We start from the raw sequence: 20,937 nt of genomic DNA on the forward strand, positions 1-20,937 counted from the left end.
TAACACATTAATAATATTTTATATTTTAAGATATTTTAACATATTATAGCATGATTAAATTTAACATTTAAAAGTCAATATAAATTTTTAAAGCACAATCCTATTTACTATAAAATGGACAAAAATTCATTTGTTACATGGAAATAAAGCCTCTATATTTGGATGTAAAGGGTGTGTTCTTTGTCAGTCCAATTCAATACAGCAAATTGTGTCATCATTGCACTATTGTTGGAATGGTACAGGAGTTCCTTGGAACAGATCTCTGTGGGAGATTTCTTCTTAGTGATGCTTCATTTTTTTACTTTGTATATGGCATGCTCTTTTATTACAATATATTTAAGGATGTGTAAGATCCTACTTATCTCAGGTGTATTACAGTATGTGATTGTTGCATGCTTCTTACGAGTAACTACAGTTGGTGTCAAGTGCAGTTTCTAGGAATTCTAAACATCATTGACCTTGATATGAAATTTTCCAGTTCTCATCATTTAAATATGTTGACCTTTTCCCAATTTATTGATGATATTAATAAAATTTAGTATTTAAATAAAATAGTTTAAAATGTGCTTCACAGGAAAATATATTATAACTTTACTTATAATTGCTTGTAGTCACTAAAATAAAGTTTAAATGTTTTGGTGTTGGTTTTTTTTGTTTGTTTGTTTGCTTTTTTGCTGTGAACCAAGTATTGTTCACAAGCTATATGTTATCTTATGGTGTTTAAAGGAGAAAGAACACACAAAGGAAGAGGAAGAAAAAGGTAAACCAATGGTGTCCATTATACCATTGTGTCCTTGTATTAAATGGTGTATTTAATGGTATTTAGCAATAACAATGTGTATTTATTTATTCTGCTGTTTTTTTTTGTTTTGTTTTGTTTTGTTTTGTTTTGTTTTCTTTCTTTCTAAGCTCACCATGGGAAGGATAAAGGTGTCTCTATCTGTAAATTTACTGATTTACTCTTTTACTCTCTACAGTATTTCTAAAATAATTTGCGCTTAGTCTGACAAAGCAGAACTTGTAAAATCAAAAGAAATCTCACTCTTTTCTATTTAGATCATATACAGATCATGTATGCATAAAGACATGAAAGCAACCCTCCTTAGATCGTATTATTTAACTTCATAACTTCAGAGTTTTAGAAGGGGAGACAATATGATAGTTTTCTATGATATCAAAAATCTTAAATAGAATTAAATTCAGCTCCAGAGCTTTAAAAAGCACCTTAACATGTGGTATTAATCTCCATAAAGATATCATGGCATAGCTCAGAAAGTTTTATGAACCAGCTTGTAAGTCTGCTACATCAAGGCTTATTCCACTTGCTGCTTCAAGTGTCAGATACTGAGAAATTCCTTTGGGTACATCAACAAAGAAAAAGACATACAATATACACATACACTACTGTTGGCTTATTTATTCTATGCAACATCTTCATACCTCATGTTATTCATGGCTGGATGCCAATCACATAAGTGAAGACCTCATCTGATTCAAATGCTGACAGTTTGGCAAGATTTCAGTCAAAAACAAATGCTTGTAAGGATACTCTGGAGAAAACTTAGTCTTGCTCATCTTTTCAAAGATACAATGCTTGTTTACTACTCCTTGAAGTTCAGAAACAGTTAAGACAAATCTTGGGCAACAGAATGTCTCCTGAAAGACAGAAGTTGACTTATTGGCAAACCTTTCTTCCTTTGTGCTCTACAGCTTCCAGCTTCCAATATTGTGAAGTCAGGTGAATCTGGTTAGACAATCCTGAATGTGGAGTACAATTCAAGCATCTATTCTACAGTAATTATCACAGTCACAGATAAAAAAAAAAAAAAAAAAAAAAAAAAAAAAAAGTAGATTAATATTCTTTTGCATCTGAAGAGTGTCTGAGCAACACAGTCCAACAAAAGTAAATGTTGTCAGACTTCTTTCTATTCACAATACCAAAGAATTAGAATAAAGGCTTTTGAAATGTCAGATAGATCTGTTTTTCTGAAATTGTAAAGGTTTCAAAATGGAGTCTTTGGATTGAGAATTATTGAAATGCAAGAGTGACCTAAAATGTTTCTTGGCCTAAAGACTTTTTGGTTCATGGGATTTCTTCAATTGACTGGGATGAAGATAAGCTCCATAATTAAAATATGGAGTTAGAAAAAAAAAAATCGATATAGCATTATAATATATTTGCCAGAAAGGGAAAGTTATTTTACCTGACTATTCAAAGATGAAAGAAAACTTACTTTATCATTCTCAGTATGTCAAGTGGCTGTGGGTATTGTACCTATAATTTGTACTTTCTGGAAAATGTTTCTCTTTTTCCATTGTTATTATTTTTGTTTCCCCTCAAGCAGTCCTAAGTGAATTTTCTGTGGTTGTTTCTCTGGTTGAAAGTCTGGGAGACCTTGTCTGACTGTAGAAACTGCATCTGTTGAACAACAAATATAGTACCTATTTTATCATGTGAAGCTTCTTCATGTATTGGTGTTTTGAGGGGAAAAATAGCTAATGGAAATCTGCCACACTTAGCCAGCAGACCACAAAGACGGTGGTCAGTTACATAACTGAGATCCCACATATAGCAAGGCAACTGTGATCTAACTGTTGCAATAACGTTTTACAAATTTTCTCTACTGGGGTGGTGTAGCCAGTGAATTCTGTAACCCCTTTATTTATATCTGAAAAGAATCTGTTCGTGCCTGTGCACTTGAGTAGTATATTAAGTACAGAAGCTCTGTTTTTTTGTTTTGTTTTGTTTTGTTTTTTTAATTAAGTTTCTTGCATGGGAGGACTTAAAAGAGTTGACTGGTGCTTTTGCTCAGTTGATCAGCATTTGTTACTAAAGTTACTCCACTAGGGAAAGCTGAACATGCTACATTTCTTGTAGAAGCATTTACTCAGGTTGTCCAAGTTTCAAGAAATTGCTCTGCTCACTTTATTATAAACCTGCACTATTGCAAAAGCTATAAAATACACATTAAATGGGGTAAAACATTTATTTGTTTTTAGGTATTCCAGTCTCCTTTTTTTGCCTGGTAAGTGCTTATGATCCTTGAAGGAGACTATTCATTGAAGTCCGATGCTGTAACAAAGTCACTTTCAAAAATTTTTGGCTTTCATCTTTGGTGATAATTTCATGTGTTGTATTTGCTCGAGAAACAGTGTTAGAGCTTAATCTTTACTCTTGCTACTGCTGAGGAATGATTTCAAGTTCCTTGAAAAGTTTCCTTTCAAATTCAGTAGGTTGAAGGTAGTCCCAGTATGCAAAGCTACTTCCTGTGGAAGGCAGACAAGCTCCTTCTGTTTTACTTTACAAGCAAGTACTCTAAATTAACTTTAATGTCAGAGGAGGTTCAGGTCTCTGTAGGAGTGTTATCAAGACTCTGACTTCTGACTTAATGGCACAGTGGAACTTGCCAGTTCCTGGAGCCATTTTAAGATAACATTGTAGTGGTTGAGACATCCTTAGCAGTCTTTACCTCTGCCCCTTTAGTCAGCAAGAGCTACCAAATTCTGCTCTTTCACATGTAGTGAATTTAGTGTAAAATGCTAAAATCTGTATTTCTGGAATAGTAGCAACTTTAATATCTTAGAAGACATTGTTTTGTTCTTGATTAGTTTATCTGATTTTTCCCAAATTTGTTATGAAAATATCTCTGTTATGTCTGGAAGGTGTGGAAGTCAAGACTGAAACACTGGGAGTAGCCCTTTCTCTTACCAGATAGAGGGTAATCAGTGTAAATTTTGAGAGCAGAAATATCGTATTGGTGGAATAAGCCTATGAAATAATAGATGAGCATTGTGTCCTCTGTTAAAAGCAGCTAAACAGCCTTATATAAAACCAAGTAACCTCTTAAAGGAATGTCAATGAATTTGTAGTAGTTTTGGTTATGGTGGCCAGGAACAGCAGGGTGAGTTTTCTCAATTCTGGTCATTATTAAAGCTATACTTGCTTACACTGAGGGGTTATTATATTGTTTCAACGGTACTTCCATCTCCACCTCATATCTCCAGAAGTGGAAAGGTGTGAATGATCTTTTTTTGCACATTAACTGGGAGCCTATACATTCCTAAACACACAATCAATACTACACAAATAATGGAAAGATATTTTCAGTCAAAAAGAATGACATTACTACTTAGCATTATTCAGGAGCGTTTTCGAAATGAAAGTGTTGCAACAGTTCAAATTGCCTTATATCATATTGTGCGGAGAACATTGATGTGTAACTTATCACAGCACTTTATCAAAAATGGATTGTATTTTCATCTCCTTTGATATCGCTGTCTATATTTTTCCCAAACACTGTAAATGAACAGATTTTTAAAGGTATGTGCTGTAGAAGAACTGAAAGCTATTGATTTTTTTCTTGATAGAAGTAAATATATTAAGAAGTTGCAGAAATTGCTTTTTCTTCTGAGGCAAGTAAAGCATCATTTTTCTGATCTCTGAGTATTGTCCATTGCTATACCATTATTTGTATTCCTAGTGTAGTAGCATAGATTTTCAGCCTATTTTTAAAATACCTCTTTTGCAGAAGGACAGCAGTCTAACTACACAAACTGGGCTAAGGGACTAATTTATATTGCCTTTCCAAATACCCTTTGCCTCCACAAAGCCCTGATAAAATCTGTGGCTTCATCTTCCTCAGAATATAGTTGTCCATATACTTTCAAGAAGTTGTGTTAAATCTTATAAGTGAAAAGAATGATAATCATGTGAATGATAAAATTGATTTTCTGCATGCTGCTCCAGATTATTATATTGCTTTCCTGATTATATAAAATATATGCCACCTATGCCACCACTGCCTCTGAAAGGAAGTATATTTTAAGATCTTGGCATAATAAGAAATACATCTTGATCAAATATTTATTACCATTCACCCACTACTTAAGGGATCAGAAGATATATAGTTCATTACTAATTAATCAATCATTATATACCCATGAAGCATTTGTAATTTATTTTTGTTTTGGTCAAATAACATTAACACTTCGATTTGTTTGTACAATTTACAGATGTTTTAAAAGTTATTTTTTCCTAAGTTTTTCTATATTTCTTAATTTAATGCTTTTAGTATAAGTTTTATCATGTCTATGGAATATTTTATTCTTCACTTTTTTTGTGACTGGATTTTGTAACCTATGTGACAGAATTTTTGTTGTTGTTATTAGTTTTATAATAAATGTCTAAACAAGATTATCAGCTTTCCCGTGGTGAGTCAGAAATATAGATATTATCATAGATAACTACTGGCTCATCTGTTTTTTCTTTTAAAATTGTAAGAAGGGAGGGTAGAAACCTGTAATGTCCAACAGAATGAGAATCACAACTTTATTCTTTCTGTCCACCATTCTGCCTTCTTCACGTAGTTTCTGTTCCTGTGATCCTTTTTTCCCATAATTTATTCGCAGATAGTCTTTTGTTATCTGTGTGTTTTTTGAGTTTACACAAGACAAAAATAAAATAGAATCTGACAAAAACTAGGGAAATTCACCTACAAAAATTAAAATGTACTATCATACTGTTCCTGATTTACATTTGTTTTTTTCTTTCAAATGCAAACTATTTATTCTAAAATGGATATGTCTTTATTACAGCTTTTAATTTTCTAGTTATTTTTTTCTTATGAGTTTTTTATCTAATTGCCTTAGTTAACTTTGTCCTGAATAGTTTTAGGATCATTTAAATTTTGTTTGGTAACCAGGTGATTGGTCAGATTGATGTACACGTGTTTATTGAGCACTGAGTGAAGGAGGTTTGCTTAGTAAGAAAAGTGATAGTAAGACAGAATCAAGACTTTGATTAAAGACATTGCCTAAACAGATCATGAGTTATGAGTCTTAAGTGACTCTTTTAATACTCTTTCTTTGATCAAGGTAGAAGGAGCTGCTCTATGTGCCTGCCTGAGTCCAGAATTGACTGGGGGGGTGGAGGGTGGAGTGGAAATAAAGGCTTCTGAGGAATTTAAGCAAACAGAGTTAGTTTCCAGTGAACAAAAAGAGAAGACATGGACTTACAAGTGTCCATTTGAGATGCTGGCTGATGACAACTCTGTTCTCTGCCATACAGGCTCCTCGTCATTTACCAACCTTGAATCCCCCACCCTGTCACTTCTCCATTTCTCTCCCATTTCAGAGCCTTTTTGTTCTGCTAATGAATGCTGCAAAATACAAGTCGCTGTTAATCAGATAACCTTGCATCAGAAATAACAGAATTCCATGAAGTACATTAGTGGGACATGGCCAAATTTGCCCATGAATGTGTAGTTGTTACATGAAGAATAATACTGTCTAGGCTGCTATATACATTATATATTATATATATTATATATATAATACTGTCTAGGAGTGCACATTATGTGGTTAGGCCAGGACCAGAAGGACAGGAAACTTTTTCTGTATTCTGTGATAACTTCCACATAGAAATAGAAATGCCAATAGGACCAAAGTTACTGAGCAGATATTGAGCAGCTTGGCATGCTAATGTTCTTTTTAGTGTGATCTTTACTGTTGTGCCTCAGCCTCTGAGTACATTTCAATTGCAATTCCATTTTGGTTATTCCATTCAGTGTAATTTTAAATCAGACCCTTATTACTCTTTAATTCCATCCTCTTATTTATTTTTTTAATTTTTATATAACTGTGCTGCTTTTCATAAGTGAAAACTAGTAGATCAATATGGCTAGGAAGAACTCGTTCACCATCTCTTTATAGCCTAGAGCTTAGCCATTGAAGAGTTCCCACCTGTGGGGGAAACTGTAATATCACTGACTTGTTGGCTTGAAAGCTTCTCCAGCCTGGGATGTATGCTCTCTTTAAAAATGTAGAATACTATGGAGGGGTCTGTAAAATACAGCTAATAAGGTTTTAATTAGATACAGATATCTTAGAATACAGATATCTCAGAATATCTGTACAGAGAACAACACATACATTTTCTAGTGCATGTGAAGACTGAAAAGTGACAGCAACTCTTATACCAATATTGATCCCGAAGCTTCCATTACCAAATCTTGCTATATTGCAAAAAAATGACAATGATTAGGTTAATGCACCTTTCAAATAGATTTCATCATGAGGTGGAAACTAATATATTCAGACACATTGTAAGTGGTTAAAAATAATGATTTTCATTTTTTTTCTTTTGAAAATTTTCAGCTAATTTTTGTCTAGGTGTGTTTTTTTAATCAAATGAAAAAAAAAAAAAAAAAAAGACCATAGGTATATATACACAATTTCTCACTCAATTTTTAAAAAGTAATCAAGATTAAAAACAGAATATTTTGTGATGCCAGTTTTTTATAACAGCAAAATCTTGTTTGTTATAAACATGAAGTGTCTCATTATTTACATAATAAACATGGTGGGGGGTTGTATTTTTTTATATATTTGGAAACAGTACAAGAACTATTTAGGTAAATCAAAAGGTTAAAACAATTACAATACATTTCATAAATCACAAGCAAACAAGATATTTTAGGCATGGAGTGTGATGGGTAAGGTTACCAGATATACATGTCATTTAGTTACCTTAAGCCCATATTTTTCCCATAATGTCGTAGATGAACTCATTAGTTACAATGAAAAACAGTAAAGAAGAGGCATCTGGCTTCCAACTGCCTGTTTCTGACAGGGTTAAGATCACTAGATCTAGTAATGTTTCTGCTTTGTCTACTGACATGGCCTAGTGCTGTGGAAAACTGATGAGGTTTGCTGAAAATTTACAAGATTACTGTCAGAATGTTATAACATAGACAGATGTAATCAGTTATATTTTTGCTTCTGTTCATGTTTAAAACTATTGTTTTGCTAGGTTGTTTGAGTATTTAGAATTTTTTATGAAAGCATACGTTACAGGTTTAATATTTTTACAGAATAACAATGTGAAGCAGTGTTCAGTACTGATTCTTTATTCCTGAAGTTTGTAGGTTACAGAAGTGCTTTGACACAGAACAAATGAAGAAGAAAACTTGTGGATATGCAGTGTTGCAACTAAAATTGGTTGGTTTCTGTAACTCAGGCTCAGGAGCTTAGAATTTACCTATAATAGTACCAATAATAATGCTGATGCAGAAGGTTTTTATAATATGTCTTTTCAGACATTTTTTTTTCTGAATTTCACAAAAACTTACTCACTAGTGTTCTTATTTGAAGGACAATTACTAATCAGTTTATCTGTTCTGAATTTATTTTGGTTTGATTTACAAAAAATAAATTTGATTTTTGTTCATTTGGCTTGCCTGATGTTTTGAAAAATAAGAGTTAATACATTGGATATCAGCGGTTTTTAGAGGATTACCATTTGTGGCGATACATCAGACTAAGCTTTATATACATAGTGCAGTATATACATTAATATTCACTGCAGTGTGAATATACACACTGGAGACACAAGAAAAGTGCAAATACAAATCTGGTTTCTGTGGAAATAAAGTATCATTACACTTATCTTCATGTAGAAGATGTCTCGTCTCATGATATTTGTGTTCCTAAATCATTTTAATTAGCTGTTACGCATTGTATGGAATGTCATGTCTAAATTCTATATCCACAAATTTAATTTTCCTTCCACTTTTGACTTCAGATGGTGCAATTCTCTTGGGTCTTTTGTAATCCTTTGTTCCCAAATGAGAGCAAGAAACCTGCTGAGTAATTAAGTTCACTCCTATTTATAACATATGGAAATTTGTTCTGTGTTTTGAAGTTGCTACGCTGACTGGAAGGATATTCTGTAACCTTAATTCCATACTGATGGCTGTCACTTCTCAAACAAAATTTATTCATAGTGGATTTGCATTCAGTTTATCTCATGACAACTCTTCCATTTAACTTAAATCCTTTTTCTGGATTTTGTATCCTAAAATATATATGTATAATAGCTGTTGTATACCCTCTCAATAATAATTTGGCCAGACTGTATCATCCAAACTCCTTTTCTTTTCTTTTCTTTTCTTTTCTTTTCTTTTCTTTTCTTTTCTTTTCTTTTCTTTTCTTTTCTTTTCTTTTCTTTTCTTTTCTTTTCTTTTCTTTTCTTTTCTTTTCTTTTCTTTTCTTTTCTTTTCTTTTCTTTTCTTTTCTTTTCTTTTCTTTTCTTTTTTCTCTTCTCTTCTCTTCTCCTCTCTTCTCCTCTCTTCTCTTCTCTTCTCTTCTCTTCTCTTCTCTTCTCTTCTCTTCTCTTCTCTTCTCTTCTCTTCTCTTCTCTTCTCTTCTCTTCTCTTCTCTTCTCTTCTCTTCTCTTCTCTTCTCTTCTCTTCTCTTCTCTTCTCTTCTCTTCTCTTCTCTTTTCTTTTCTTTTCTGTAAAAATACATCACTTTTTTATGTGAGAGTGTGTCTATATGGTGGCATTTCATCTCCCTCAAATACAGCTCAAATACCTCAAATACAGTATTCCACAGTGAAACTACCGAAGCCTTTTCTAATGACTTTAATACTGAACTGTTTCAGGACTTCTTTTTTTGTTGTTGATGTTTTCGTTTAGTTTATTATTATTATTATTTTTATTATTATTATTCATTAAAGTTTGGAATCATGTTTGCCTTTTCCATGACATCAATGTATTGGTCACTGGCTATCCAGGGATTGACGTGTCCAGGTCCTTCTTTTTGGTCATTTCCAGTTGCTGAATTCCAGTTGTTACAGGAACCTCTGTGTTAGTCACTGAATGCATAGCTTTGAGCTATTTAATTTAATTTGCAGTTCTACCTTAAATCCTTCTGTTCATCAGTTTTACCTTACAACTTTGTCATCAGTAAGTTGCACTAGAGCATACCTGAAATTGTGATTAAGGTTTTAAACAAGATAACTTCCATGGTAGTTTCCCTCTGATACTTTTTCTTTTGAAACTACTTGATGGCTCCTTCTTACCCAGTTTCTTTTTTCACCCTCTATTAATTTCCAGTTTCTCTACACTAAAGTAAAATCACTTGTGACACCTAAGGTTTGCCAAAATTGACCATTTGGGCCATATTTTCTTTGACCAATAAATTTTAAGAAAGCTCTTAGTTTAGTCTTTCAGCAAAGCCATTTTATAATCTGTCTCATTCCACACCATTACTCCAAAATAAATCCTGAAATCTTGCTTACTGTTGAAGTCTCGTTGTTGTCCAGATCTTTCTTTTTCCCTTTCTTAAAATAAAAACCTACATTTTATATTCTCCAGTCATATGTCTCCACTTACATCTGGGAAAAATACTTTCTATTAGACCAATAATTTCATAGATTGCTTCTTTCAAAATTGGCTTGGAGTCGGTCAATTCCAGTCATTTCAATACACTTAAATCATTCTGGTTTAGTTAGAGCATTTGAATTTTGTTGTGGTTTAGCCTTGGCAGGCAGATAAGTGCCACCCAGCTGTTTGCTCACTCTCCCCAGGTGGGATAGGGGAGAGAATCGGAAAGGTAAAAAGTTGAGATAGGGACAGTTTACTAGGTAAAGCAAAAGCCATGCATGCAAGCAAAGCAAAACAAGGAATTCATTTTCTATTTCCCATCAGCAGGCAGACCGCATCCAGGAAAGCGGGGTTCATCACACATAGTGGTTTCTTGGGAAGACAAATGCCATCACTCTGAACATATTGCCCTTCTTCCTTCTTTACACAAACTTTTATTTCAGAGCATGACATCATATGGTGTGGAAAATCCTTTTAGGTCAGTCTGGGTCAGCTGTCTTGCTTGTATCCCCTCCCACTGGCAGGTCAGCAGAAGGAGCAGAAAGAGTCCTTGGCTCTGTGTGAGCACTACTCAGCAACAAAAAAAATCAATGTGTTATCTCCACTATTTTCATCAAAAATCCACAAGACAGCATCATCTGAGCCTCTACAAAATAAATTAACTCTGTCCCTGCAAAATCACAAGAAATTTCCAGAACCACATTTGCATTAGTTTTACTGCCTATAGCTTTGTGTTCAACATTGTTGACCTTAATGAAAATTGAATCTAAGTGTACCCTACTTTCACCATGTAATCTACTGTCTTCCTCATTTGTATCATAGTGGAACCTCATATTACTTTATTTAGCATAGATTTCAATAAGCACCTTCATTTTACTTTCGGCAGTTCTCACTTGCTGTCCACTACTGCACTTATAATACAGCTTTCTTTGATGGCTATTCCTTTTTTCCTTCCTTGCATGTTGTTTTTTAGGTTTTAAATAACTGCAATGGTAATAACTGAAAGAATATTTGCTTTTGTGGTTTTATAATTTGAGTCTTTCTCAAGAAGCAAGGATCACAATATTTAGTTCCCTAAAGATGTAATTTTTACATAGTTTATTAGCAAATAAGATTTAAATTACCACTTGTCTCTTCAAGCTATTCAAATCTTAGTTTGAATAATCATAAAGTAGTCACAACTTCTAGTCATAGTTCCTGCAACTATCACTGAACATTTGTTGTCTGTGAATTTCTGTTCTAGCCTCTATACATTTTATATTGCTGCCTCCCCAGCAGGTAGGGTGTTCAGCACAGAAATGCAAATCCTGTTTAAACATGGCAGCAATCTGCTTGACTGCTTGTCCAGTCCTGCTCTTTAATTCGCTGTTGTCTTTGGATGGATAAAGTTAAAGACAAACAAGCAGAAAATTCATTAGGCTTATTCTGTGGATCAGATGTCCCTCTGCGCCAAATATAGGCAGTACTAAGTAGATACGGATTTTTTTACTTCCTGAACCAGCAGATGCTAAGTGCATCGTATGCAGCTCATAAATCTGGTTTCTACTTCCTGCTTCACAAAACAGGGCTCATGTCCATTTGGTAAGAAGTGTTTAAGGCAATTAAGAGAAAGAGAAGGAGGAAGTGGTTTCAACATTTATGGCTGTTAAAAAAAAGAAAATACTATTCAGTATAATGGGTCATTCAGCTTTGTATTTTTAAAAACCTCTTCTGTTCTATCTATAAGTTTGTCAACGCTTGCATATATGATTAGCTTTACACTAGCATATTTCAAATAAATCTTACATGGATATTTTTTTTCTGTGTATGTGCATACACACACTTATGCCTCTGTGGTAAATACATAGATATTTTACAGCTGATTATATTACAAAATTAGTAATAAAGTATATGTACTTGTTATTCACGTCATATTGTTGAAGGATATTTTTGTTTGAAATAGCTAGATAGGCAAAGCTTTATCTATGTTCTAAAATTTTTTCCAAAATAATCAAGACTTAGATAGCTTTCTATAAGCTATCGTTATTTTTATTTTTTTTGGATGGTTCTGATATAGAATTAAGCTTTCTATAAGCTATCTATTTCATACACAGGACGGCTAAATTCTATAGCAATGCAATTGACCAAATGTAACTAAGGTAGTATGAAAATAAATCTAAAAATCATTTTGAGTGCAAGCCACAATCTATTGCTCTAAAAATGTTACCAAAAAGATGAAGATGAAGATGCAGTTTATTCACAACTTTAGCTAACTTTCAACTAAACATACCAAATTGTTCTTATCAGAATTCTTATTAACAGAAAGTGTTGTGTGTTCACTGCAATAATTAATAGAGGTACACTTCCTCGGTTCCAATATGTTGTAGAGCCTGTTTCAATCTGGAAATGCTCCAAACTCAACAGATTTCACTTTCCCATCTCTATGAAGCTGTGTTTATTTTGTTCTGAATGTTTGCCAGAAAGAATTACTGAATTTTACCTTTTGTGAATGAAGAATTATTTAAAGAATAAATAACACCTTTTTATTTGTGTATAAATAAATTTGTATTCAATATAATTGAATATAATTGTGTGTAAAATGTGTATAATGTACATTTTAAACAAAAGGATGAAGAAAATAAAAGGTGTTGCACTTCTTTTGAATGCAAACTTAATATTTGCTGACAGCAATAAAAATCCTTAAGTTTACAGTAATCCTAAAGCATAAGTGGTTGTTTTTTTATTTTCCAATAGTCTTACAGATTATCTTGATATGCAGTCTATATACATTATGATTTTTAATGTTGTTGCTGGCATTATTCTTCTATTTGATTACTGTGTGAGTAGCAGGCTGTAATTTCTAAATGTCACTGAGCTTGCATAATTCAGCTTTGGGCTCCCTCTTACAAGCCTTTATATATGCCAAACAGCTATTGTAACCAAAATGTTTTGTATGTAGAATGCGTTTTTACTGTAAACTACTAAGACTTGTGGTCTTTCTAAAACTTGTGTTTCTGTCTTACAAAATCTACTGATTATATTTGTGGAAAAAAAAGAATCAAAATATATCATATTGTTCCAAATCTCTATTTCACTACAGAGACACCAACTGTATTTCCAGAAAATATCAAAGATAAAGAAACACCAACACCAGTTGAAGATATTCATCTGGAAAGCTCTATTCCTCATACGGATTCAGGAATTGGAGAAGAACAGATGCCCAATATTTTGAATGGGACAGACTTGGAGACCAGCACAGGCCCTGATGCTATGAGCGAGCTGTTGTCTACTTTGTCTTCGGAAGTGAAGAAATCTCAGGAGAGCTTAACCGAAAGCCCCAGTGAAATCTTGAAACCCTCATCATCAATATCCAGTATCAGCCAAAGTAAAGGCATCAATGTCAAGGAAATACTGAAAAGTCTCGTGGCAGCCCCTGTTGAAATAGCAGAATGTGGTCCGGATCCAATCCCTTACCCTGATCCTGCTCTGAAGAGAGAAGCTCAGGCTATTCTTCCCATGCAGTTTCACTCATTTGACAGGTATATGGCTGGATTCATTGTTTTATATTGATTTAATTCAGAAGTTTGAAAGTGTTATTATTATTATTATTATTATTATTATTATTATTATTATTATTATTATCATCTTTTTTTAGTGTTGTTATTCTTCTATTGTTATATATTAGGCTGTCCTAAAAAAAAAAAAAAAAAAAAAAAACCAGCTTCATTAGCTCTACTTTACTGTTTTACTGAAGCAGACCACACATATAAAAGTGATTCACCTTGGTTTGCTCCGTCAGTAGTGAATAAAACTCTGTGATGTACTTGGGAAACAAGCCTATTTTAAATAATCACAGAATCACAGAATTTCCTAGGTTGGAAGAGACCTCAAGGTCATCGAGTCCAACCTCCAACCTAACGCTAACAGCCCTCCACTAAACCATATATATTTGCAGCCATTTTATTTTTTTTTTTTGTCCTTTAAAACAACATTTTAGTGAGGGGGAGGAGAATCTGCTGATACAGAACAGATTGGCTGTGTAGAAATTCAGCTGAATATTCTTTCAAAGGCTTAAATTTTAATTGGATCCATCACTGCACTTGTTTCCTAGTACTGAAACGCTGCAAATATGGCAGGCGGAATGTATAGTTATAGTGGAAAACAGTTTTCTTTTAGGTCTTTAAAAAGCAAATATGCTTAAATGTCAGTGTTTAAAAATGAACTGTTGAAGATTTACCCAAGGAATCCTTTGTTTCTCTTGTTGGGCTATAGTTTCCAAGCCTCTAATGAAAATAATTTCCATTAAATGTCCAGCCTATCTTAGTTACACTAAACATAGAAATTGTGATAAAATGTGCAACTGTCAACATCCTTTGGGGAGAAGGGAAACCTGTTTTATTGCAGGCTCAACCTGCAATGTGTAAAGAGCTAACTCTCATGTGTATGGATGTGATTAAATTTTCCAGTATGACAAGATCCCTGTAGTTTATTCATGAAACTGATAAATATATATATATATATATATATAGTAAATGTGAGGAATTGAGTTTTAACTCAAAGATATGCTAACTTTTGTTTCAAATCTTTAAGCAGTTGTAAAAAAAAAAAAAAATAGTTCATAATTTAGTTGTATCTACATCTACAAGAACTAAAATTCTGAAAGTAAAAAATAAAACAAGAAAACAACTACATTATGATTTATAAGAAAAAAAAAAAATCTGAATTTACAGAAAACCTCCAAAAATGTCAGAAATGTCTTAATTAAAGTTTTAAGAAAAAACAATGTGCAATCAATGTTTCCAATATAATGTAATCAGTAAAGTGCAAGAAAATAGATGAAAAGTTTAGAATAAAAATGAAGTGCTTTTTCATCATGAATTGCATAGAAAAGCTGATGGCTTTTGTCTGTATGCATAGATTAGTACTAAGGCTGCTTTTCTGAAATAATTCAATAAACAATCAGCATCTGTTGTAAAAGAGAAGATTGGAATGAGATAAGAAAAATGAAATGTGCCTTAGTAGCAAATAATATTTCCCTTTCTAATTTCTAAGAATATTTTCCCTTTCCTAATATTATTTTGGGTCTTATAGCCATTTTAGAGAAAGCTTATTTTAGCAAGTGCTTCATTAAGAGAATATTTTTGGTTCATCTGTCTGCGTGGGTTGATTTTAGACTGATTTCAATGTGAACTTAACATTAAAATGATTGGAGAGATGAGTCTTATTATGTATTTTTGAAGTATGTCTTTATAAAAAAGCATTAAAAAAACACTACAGGGCTGCATTAGGTTGACCACAACTTCTATTTTGTGTGAGCACCCACCTTAGATTCTTCTTGAAACAAGGTGACTGCTCATACATTTTGAATGGTAGCTGTTAATATAGAATTATGGAATAATTTGAGAGCTGCTGCACACCTAGAGTTTACATTTTTTTTATAGGCATTCCATACTTAATAGGTTAACTTAGGGCCTAGAGTGTTTGGGGTTTCTTTATTTGTTTATTTGGTTTTATATTTATTTGTTTGTTTATTTGTTTGTTTATTTGTTTATTTATTTTATCTGCTCTCTTACCCTGCTGACCGAGTTGTGATTTCATTCTTCCATGTGCAAAGTGTATAACTATGTTTGTATCTTGGTAGTATATGCTGTACCATATCAAATTGGTATTATTTTTTTTCCAAAAAATAGAGGTAATGGTTGGTGTTTAAGCAAAAGAACACCTATTGGATCTACTTCATTAGGATATTTTTTCTCTTTGATAGATCATTCTGCTATCAGATTTTGTTCTGTGAGGTAGAGCACACTTTTTATTATAACCAACAACTGTGAAGGGAAAATTGGCAAGTTCAGGCAGGTCCCACCAGATCAGAAAGTGTTATATTCTTATTGTCAATTAAATGGGTGTTATTGAACAGTTAGCATTGTCCTAAGTACGTTAGTGTTCTTCACCCAAAGGACCTCAAATGGCTGGTTGTACCTCCTAACTGTATCACTGAATACTACCATTGTTCAGATACTTATCTGTGCATTCCACTCATGTTTTTAAAGTATTTTCTTGACCATTGTGGTACTCTTTGGAGTTAAAAGGTGGATGGATTCATTGCTTTTCTTCTTCAAAGTGCAGATTGAGATCCTTACCATGAAACTTTTTTTTGGAGGGGGGAGGAATAACAACTTACATAGTATATTGAAATCTATCACTTAGAATTAATTAAAATGTGAATTGAGGAAGAATCATGGATTTTAGCCTGTGATGATTTATTAACTTTTTCTGTTGCCTCTAGTATCCTAATTATCATTGGAAAAATGAAAAAAAAGTTACAGCTTGGTTGTCTGTCAATGCTTACTCATGCAAATATACTTGTGTTTAATGATATAAACTAAAAATCAAATAATATATATTACATATTTTTTGGAAGCCAACACTATGCTAGTGAACCATATTTTTGTACGTTCTTATGTTGCTGTAGTTTATACAGCTTTTGTTACTTCACTAAACAATGTGGCTGTTGGTCATGTTTATTCTGTCTAGGGAAAACCATAAACAACAGAGTGTATTTTTTTTGCTAGATTTATTTGTTTCAGCTCATATTTTGTTAACTTTTATAAAATATACACAGTGATTCTGTATTTATAAGCAAATCAAGATTAGAGAAATGTATTTTTCATTTCAATCAGAAGATAATTTTAGTCCTTGTGAGGCTATAGTGGTTTTTATTTTTAATTTTATTTTTCTATTTGGATGGCTGAGTGTGTTATAAAAGAAGGTATATTAATAAATAATTACTAGAAAAATAAGAGTATCTTTGTTGTTTTACAGTCATTTCATTAGCTATAATCTCTCATTTTATATGCAGGTAAATGGCATATGAAGCAAACTACAATAAATAGAATTGAAGTCAGGAATTCTATTTATCATTAAATATCATGTGTTTATTCCACACATTCTTTTAATTGTACATTGCTAATATGTTCATAAAAGTCGTTGCCTAATATGCTGCAGTGCATTCTTAGAATTCATGTAGTTATAAATGAAATATAAAAGCAGAAAATGTGCCCAACATATTTTATCAAACCGGACTTCTGTGCAGTTAATGTATGCAGTGGTTCAAGCACTATCGAATGTAAATGATGAGGTGATATTGATGAAAGGAGGGGATTGAGGTCTCGGGGGGCGCTGATGACGGATTGAACAGAAGCGGCCTTGCACCACACGTAACTCAAGTCTGTCGTCTTCACTGCTCAAAGCCATAATGGGAGGTGGCAGTCTGAAATGAGTTGCCACGGCAAAGAGTATTATTTTTGAAATGCTTTCACACAAATCACTAGGCCCTGCATACAACTTAGTTTCATGCTTTAATGTCATCAGGAGGCACAAATTGGTGTGTCTAATTGTTTGCCACCTGCCAGCAAAATGAGCTGCCAGCCAGCCAGACGGGTTTGATTGTCTGTCAGCTATTCAATAGATTGAGAGTGACAACATCAAAAATTTCACTTCAAACTCTGAAGCTTTGAGCAGCTTTTCAGAGACCTCTTCCCCACAAGTGCTTCTGGACAACTGCATTTTTCAATTAGTTTTCAATATATTGCTGCCTTCTGCCTCATCTGTCTTAAGGTAGCTGTAATTACATTATGAGCTATATAAACAGATTTCTGGGACACAGGAGTCTGGATTCTCAAAGTTATGACATGTCTTTTAACATCAGACTAAATTCCTTGAAAATGGCATCCAGGATGACATTTTTAGAAGCAAACACTAAAGGGTTATTTCACCTAGGTTTGCAACTAATGGAGCATAACTCACCAACAATTTCTTTTGCATTCTCATCTTCTGTCTGACAAAAGTCAGTATCTGTTATTGATTTTAGGGTCTGAGGCTTTCCTTGGGTTTTAGGCAGTTTGCATTTGTCCCTCTAGACAACCTAGACAGTTAACATTTGTGAATTTATTTGTGTTTCTACCCAGTACTACACTCTAAGGTTTACATTTGTTCCATTCTACTGTTTTTCTAGTAGAGAGATTTTGGAGTGAGGCTATTTTTGAAATTGAGAGCGCTCTTGGTTTTGTATATGTTTGTTTGATTTTTTTTTTTTTCTAAATTAGATTTTTATATATTTATATAATTATTTTTTTTCTACATGTATCAGAATTATTTCAATAGGAGGCATTTTTTCATAAGCAGAAAATCTTGAGTTCCTGGAAATTAGATCAATTATTTTTCCTAAGTTAAATATGTTACTCACTTTTAATGCATTATCATTTCATAAATTGGAACATTATGGGTTATCATAGTTCAACAAAGTCTTTACAAACATAAGTTAAAATATTTTGAAGACATACTTTTGAAGAATTTTAGGCTTTTTTGTTGTTGTTGGTTGATTGGTTGGTTTTTGTTTTCCCATGGAAGGTCCTTGGGGGCCAATCTTAAAGATATTTGTATGCTAGAGAAGATGGACATTTTGTGGAATCCAGTCAGGGATGGTATGTGTCCTGTCAGTATGGAGAAAGGAGGTATTTTTAAAATACATTTAGATGCGTAGCTATATTTTGTATACATGGACTATGTTTGAAAGTAATTGTCATTATCTCTATGTGTTTTAGTAGAATGAATATATATATATATTATATGTATACATAAAACTGATTACAGGAAGGGAAAAGAACAAGAACTGTGAGAAAAGATACTCTGAAGGCTCAGATGGAGAAGTTCACTTGTATCTGTTGTATTATTGCACATCTTTGGGAGATCACTGCTGTACACTGGTCTACCTTAGTCTTTTACGTAAAATATCTAAATCAGTACACTACATTCCTGTTACACTACATGTCTCCAAAAAATGTAAAACAGATTTGCCAAAAACTAGATTTGGTTTTCTTGAAAATTTAATACAATAAAATGAGCTATGACTAAATATGTTTTAGTCTTCTCCCAGTAAAAAAAAAAATGCCTTTCCTATGAATCAGGTGGGGACAGGTGCTGCCTTAGACATTGCGTTCCACACTACTTTGGGTATCACACAAGTTTTTTGTAAACAATGAAAAACTAATAAGCAATGTGAAGATTCAGGGCTTCAACTGGGGTTCTAGTCCACTCTCAGTAGTTTTCATGATTTTTATGCAGTGGATATTGGAGTAAAAGGAAAGACTTGAGAGCTCCTCTCTCTAGAACATATTTCCTAATGTAGTAGTTAAAATATGCTCCGAGGAATGAAATGTATGGTTTCAGATCCCATTAGACAGAAGAGGGAGATGAAGTTGCATTGCCTGTCTTCCTGGATGGTGTCTTAGTCACTGATTTTCTAACAAAACAGAGGAAAATGTGGAAGAGCATCTCCCCCTCAGCTCTTCATTTAGAACAAATTTATACTAAATTTATTGATAGGTCAAGTCAACCAAAATTAGGTATATTAACCTCTTTTTTTTTTCTTTTTTCTTTTCATCAAGCTGTTATCATGTTCCTCTTGTTTGTTATTTAGCAATCTATACACAGCTCTCTCAAAACTCTTACGACCTATGTGATGTTCATCTTTTCATATTCAGTGCACTGAAATAGTTATATCTTATAAACGAAATATATGTTTTATGAGGAGAAACTAGTATCTCTTTACTCTTCAGTATGATTCATCAGATGATAGCTGAAAACTATATTGGGTTTTTGTCTTAATTTTTTTTCATCACAATAAGCCTCTGTAAAAAAAAAATAAAAATATTAAAGCTTTATTCACTTTTACGGAACTGCTACTTTTTAGCTTTTGATTTTTATTTTTTTTTAACATCACAGATAGATTAGTTTCCTTCTCCATTCCCAGTCTACATCTCATACTATTCATTCCTTTATGATTTTTCTTTATTCAGTGATGTTTCTTGCACTTAATACATGACATTTTAGCTTATATTCTATTCAAATTCTTCAAACTCATTAGATTTCTGGTATTTCCAATTTCTCTATTCAGTCATGACCATTTGTCTTTCTTAATAGTAAGTTTTTTATCTCTTGCAGTATTTTCTTGTCTCTTGACAATTTTTAGATCATTTTAGATGCTTCAGCTAATTCATCATGAATGCCAGGGAGATTCTGCAAATTGCACTGGAAATAAAACCTCTCCAGTGGGAGAATGGAACTCACTCTCCCACTTGATCTAAGTGTGAAATCAAAGACCTTCATGTCCTTGTCCTAAAACCATACCTAAGACAATTCACTTCCTTTATTTAGAAATAATAATCATAATCAGAATTGTTTAGTAGATTAGGAACACATTATATACTTTAAAATTTTGATGTTTTGATGAATATATGCTATCAAATGACTTAAAGAACCAATAAGTGGACATTCAGTGCTAACATTTCATTTGCATGAACCTCAAAGATTATATATTTCTGTGAGACTTCCAGAGTTACATCTTTACTCCTTGATTTCAGATGAATCTTATCTTAATGCAGTAAACCTAATAGAAGGCTGTCTTAAATAGGATTCAAAAAATTAATACTTGCTAACAAACACTTTAAAAGATTTTAACCATGATCTGGGAAGAATAGTGAGTAATAAATATGCATGTTTCATAATGGATCAAACATATATAGGTATAGAGAATACACAAAACTTTCAGAGAAGAAATGCTAAACTTTCTTTTCAAAACTGAGTTAATCTAACAACAGAAACAAGTTAAGATGCAATATAGCAGGCAAATTGTCCCCCATTTTCTACTGCGATTTCTTCTGAACCATCTGGCAGAAGTTGATGTTTGACACAGAATACTCTTGTGAAAAATATTTACTGAGGTACGTGCTTC

General features: G+C 32.9%; 1 protein-coding gene across 7 annotated transcripts in view; it reads left to right on the forward strand.

The window, feature by feature from the left end:
• NBEA (neurobeachin) overlaps nt 1-20,937 on the forward strand; it is a gene marked incomplete at its 5' end in the record, with an annotated part of 512,607 nt that overhangs the window by 193,431 nt on the left and 298,239 nt on the right. For all 7 annotated transcript variants that reach the window (XM_082765401.1, XM_082765407.1, XM_082765402.1 and 4 more), the window contains one exon: nt 13,246-13,684. In XM_082765401.1, the coding sequence (XP_082621527.1) occupies nt 13,246-13,684 (439 nt within the window). The remainder of the gene's footprint in view (nt 1-13,245; nt 13,685-20,937) is intronic.

The sequence above is a fragment of the Aythya marila genome (genome assembly GCF_965140915.1).
Source record: "Aythya marila genome assembly, chromosome: 1".
In the NCBI taxonomy this organism is placed as follows: domain Eukaryota; kingdom Metazoa; phylum Chordata; class Aves; order Anseriformes; family Anatidae; genus Aythya; species Aythya marila.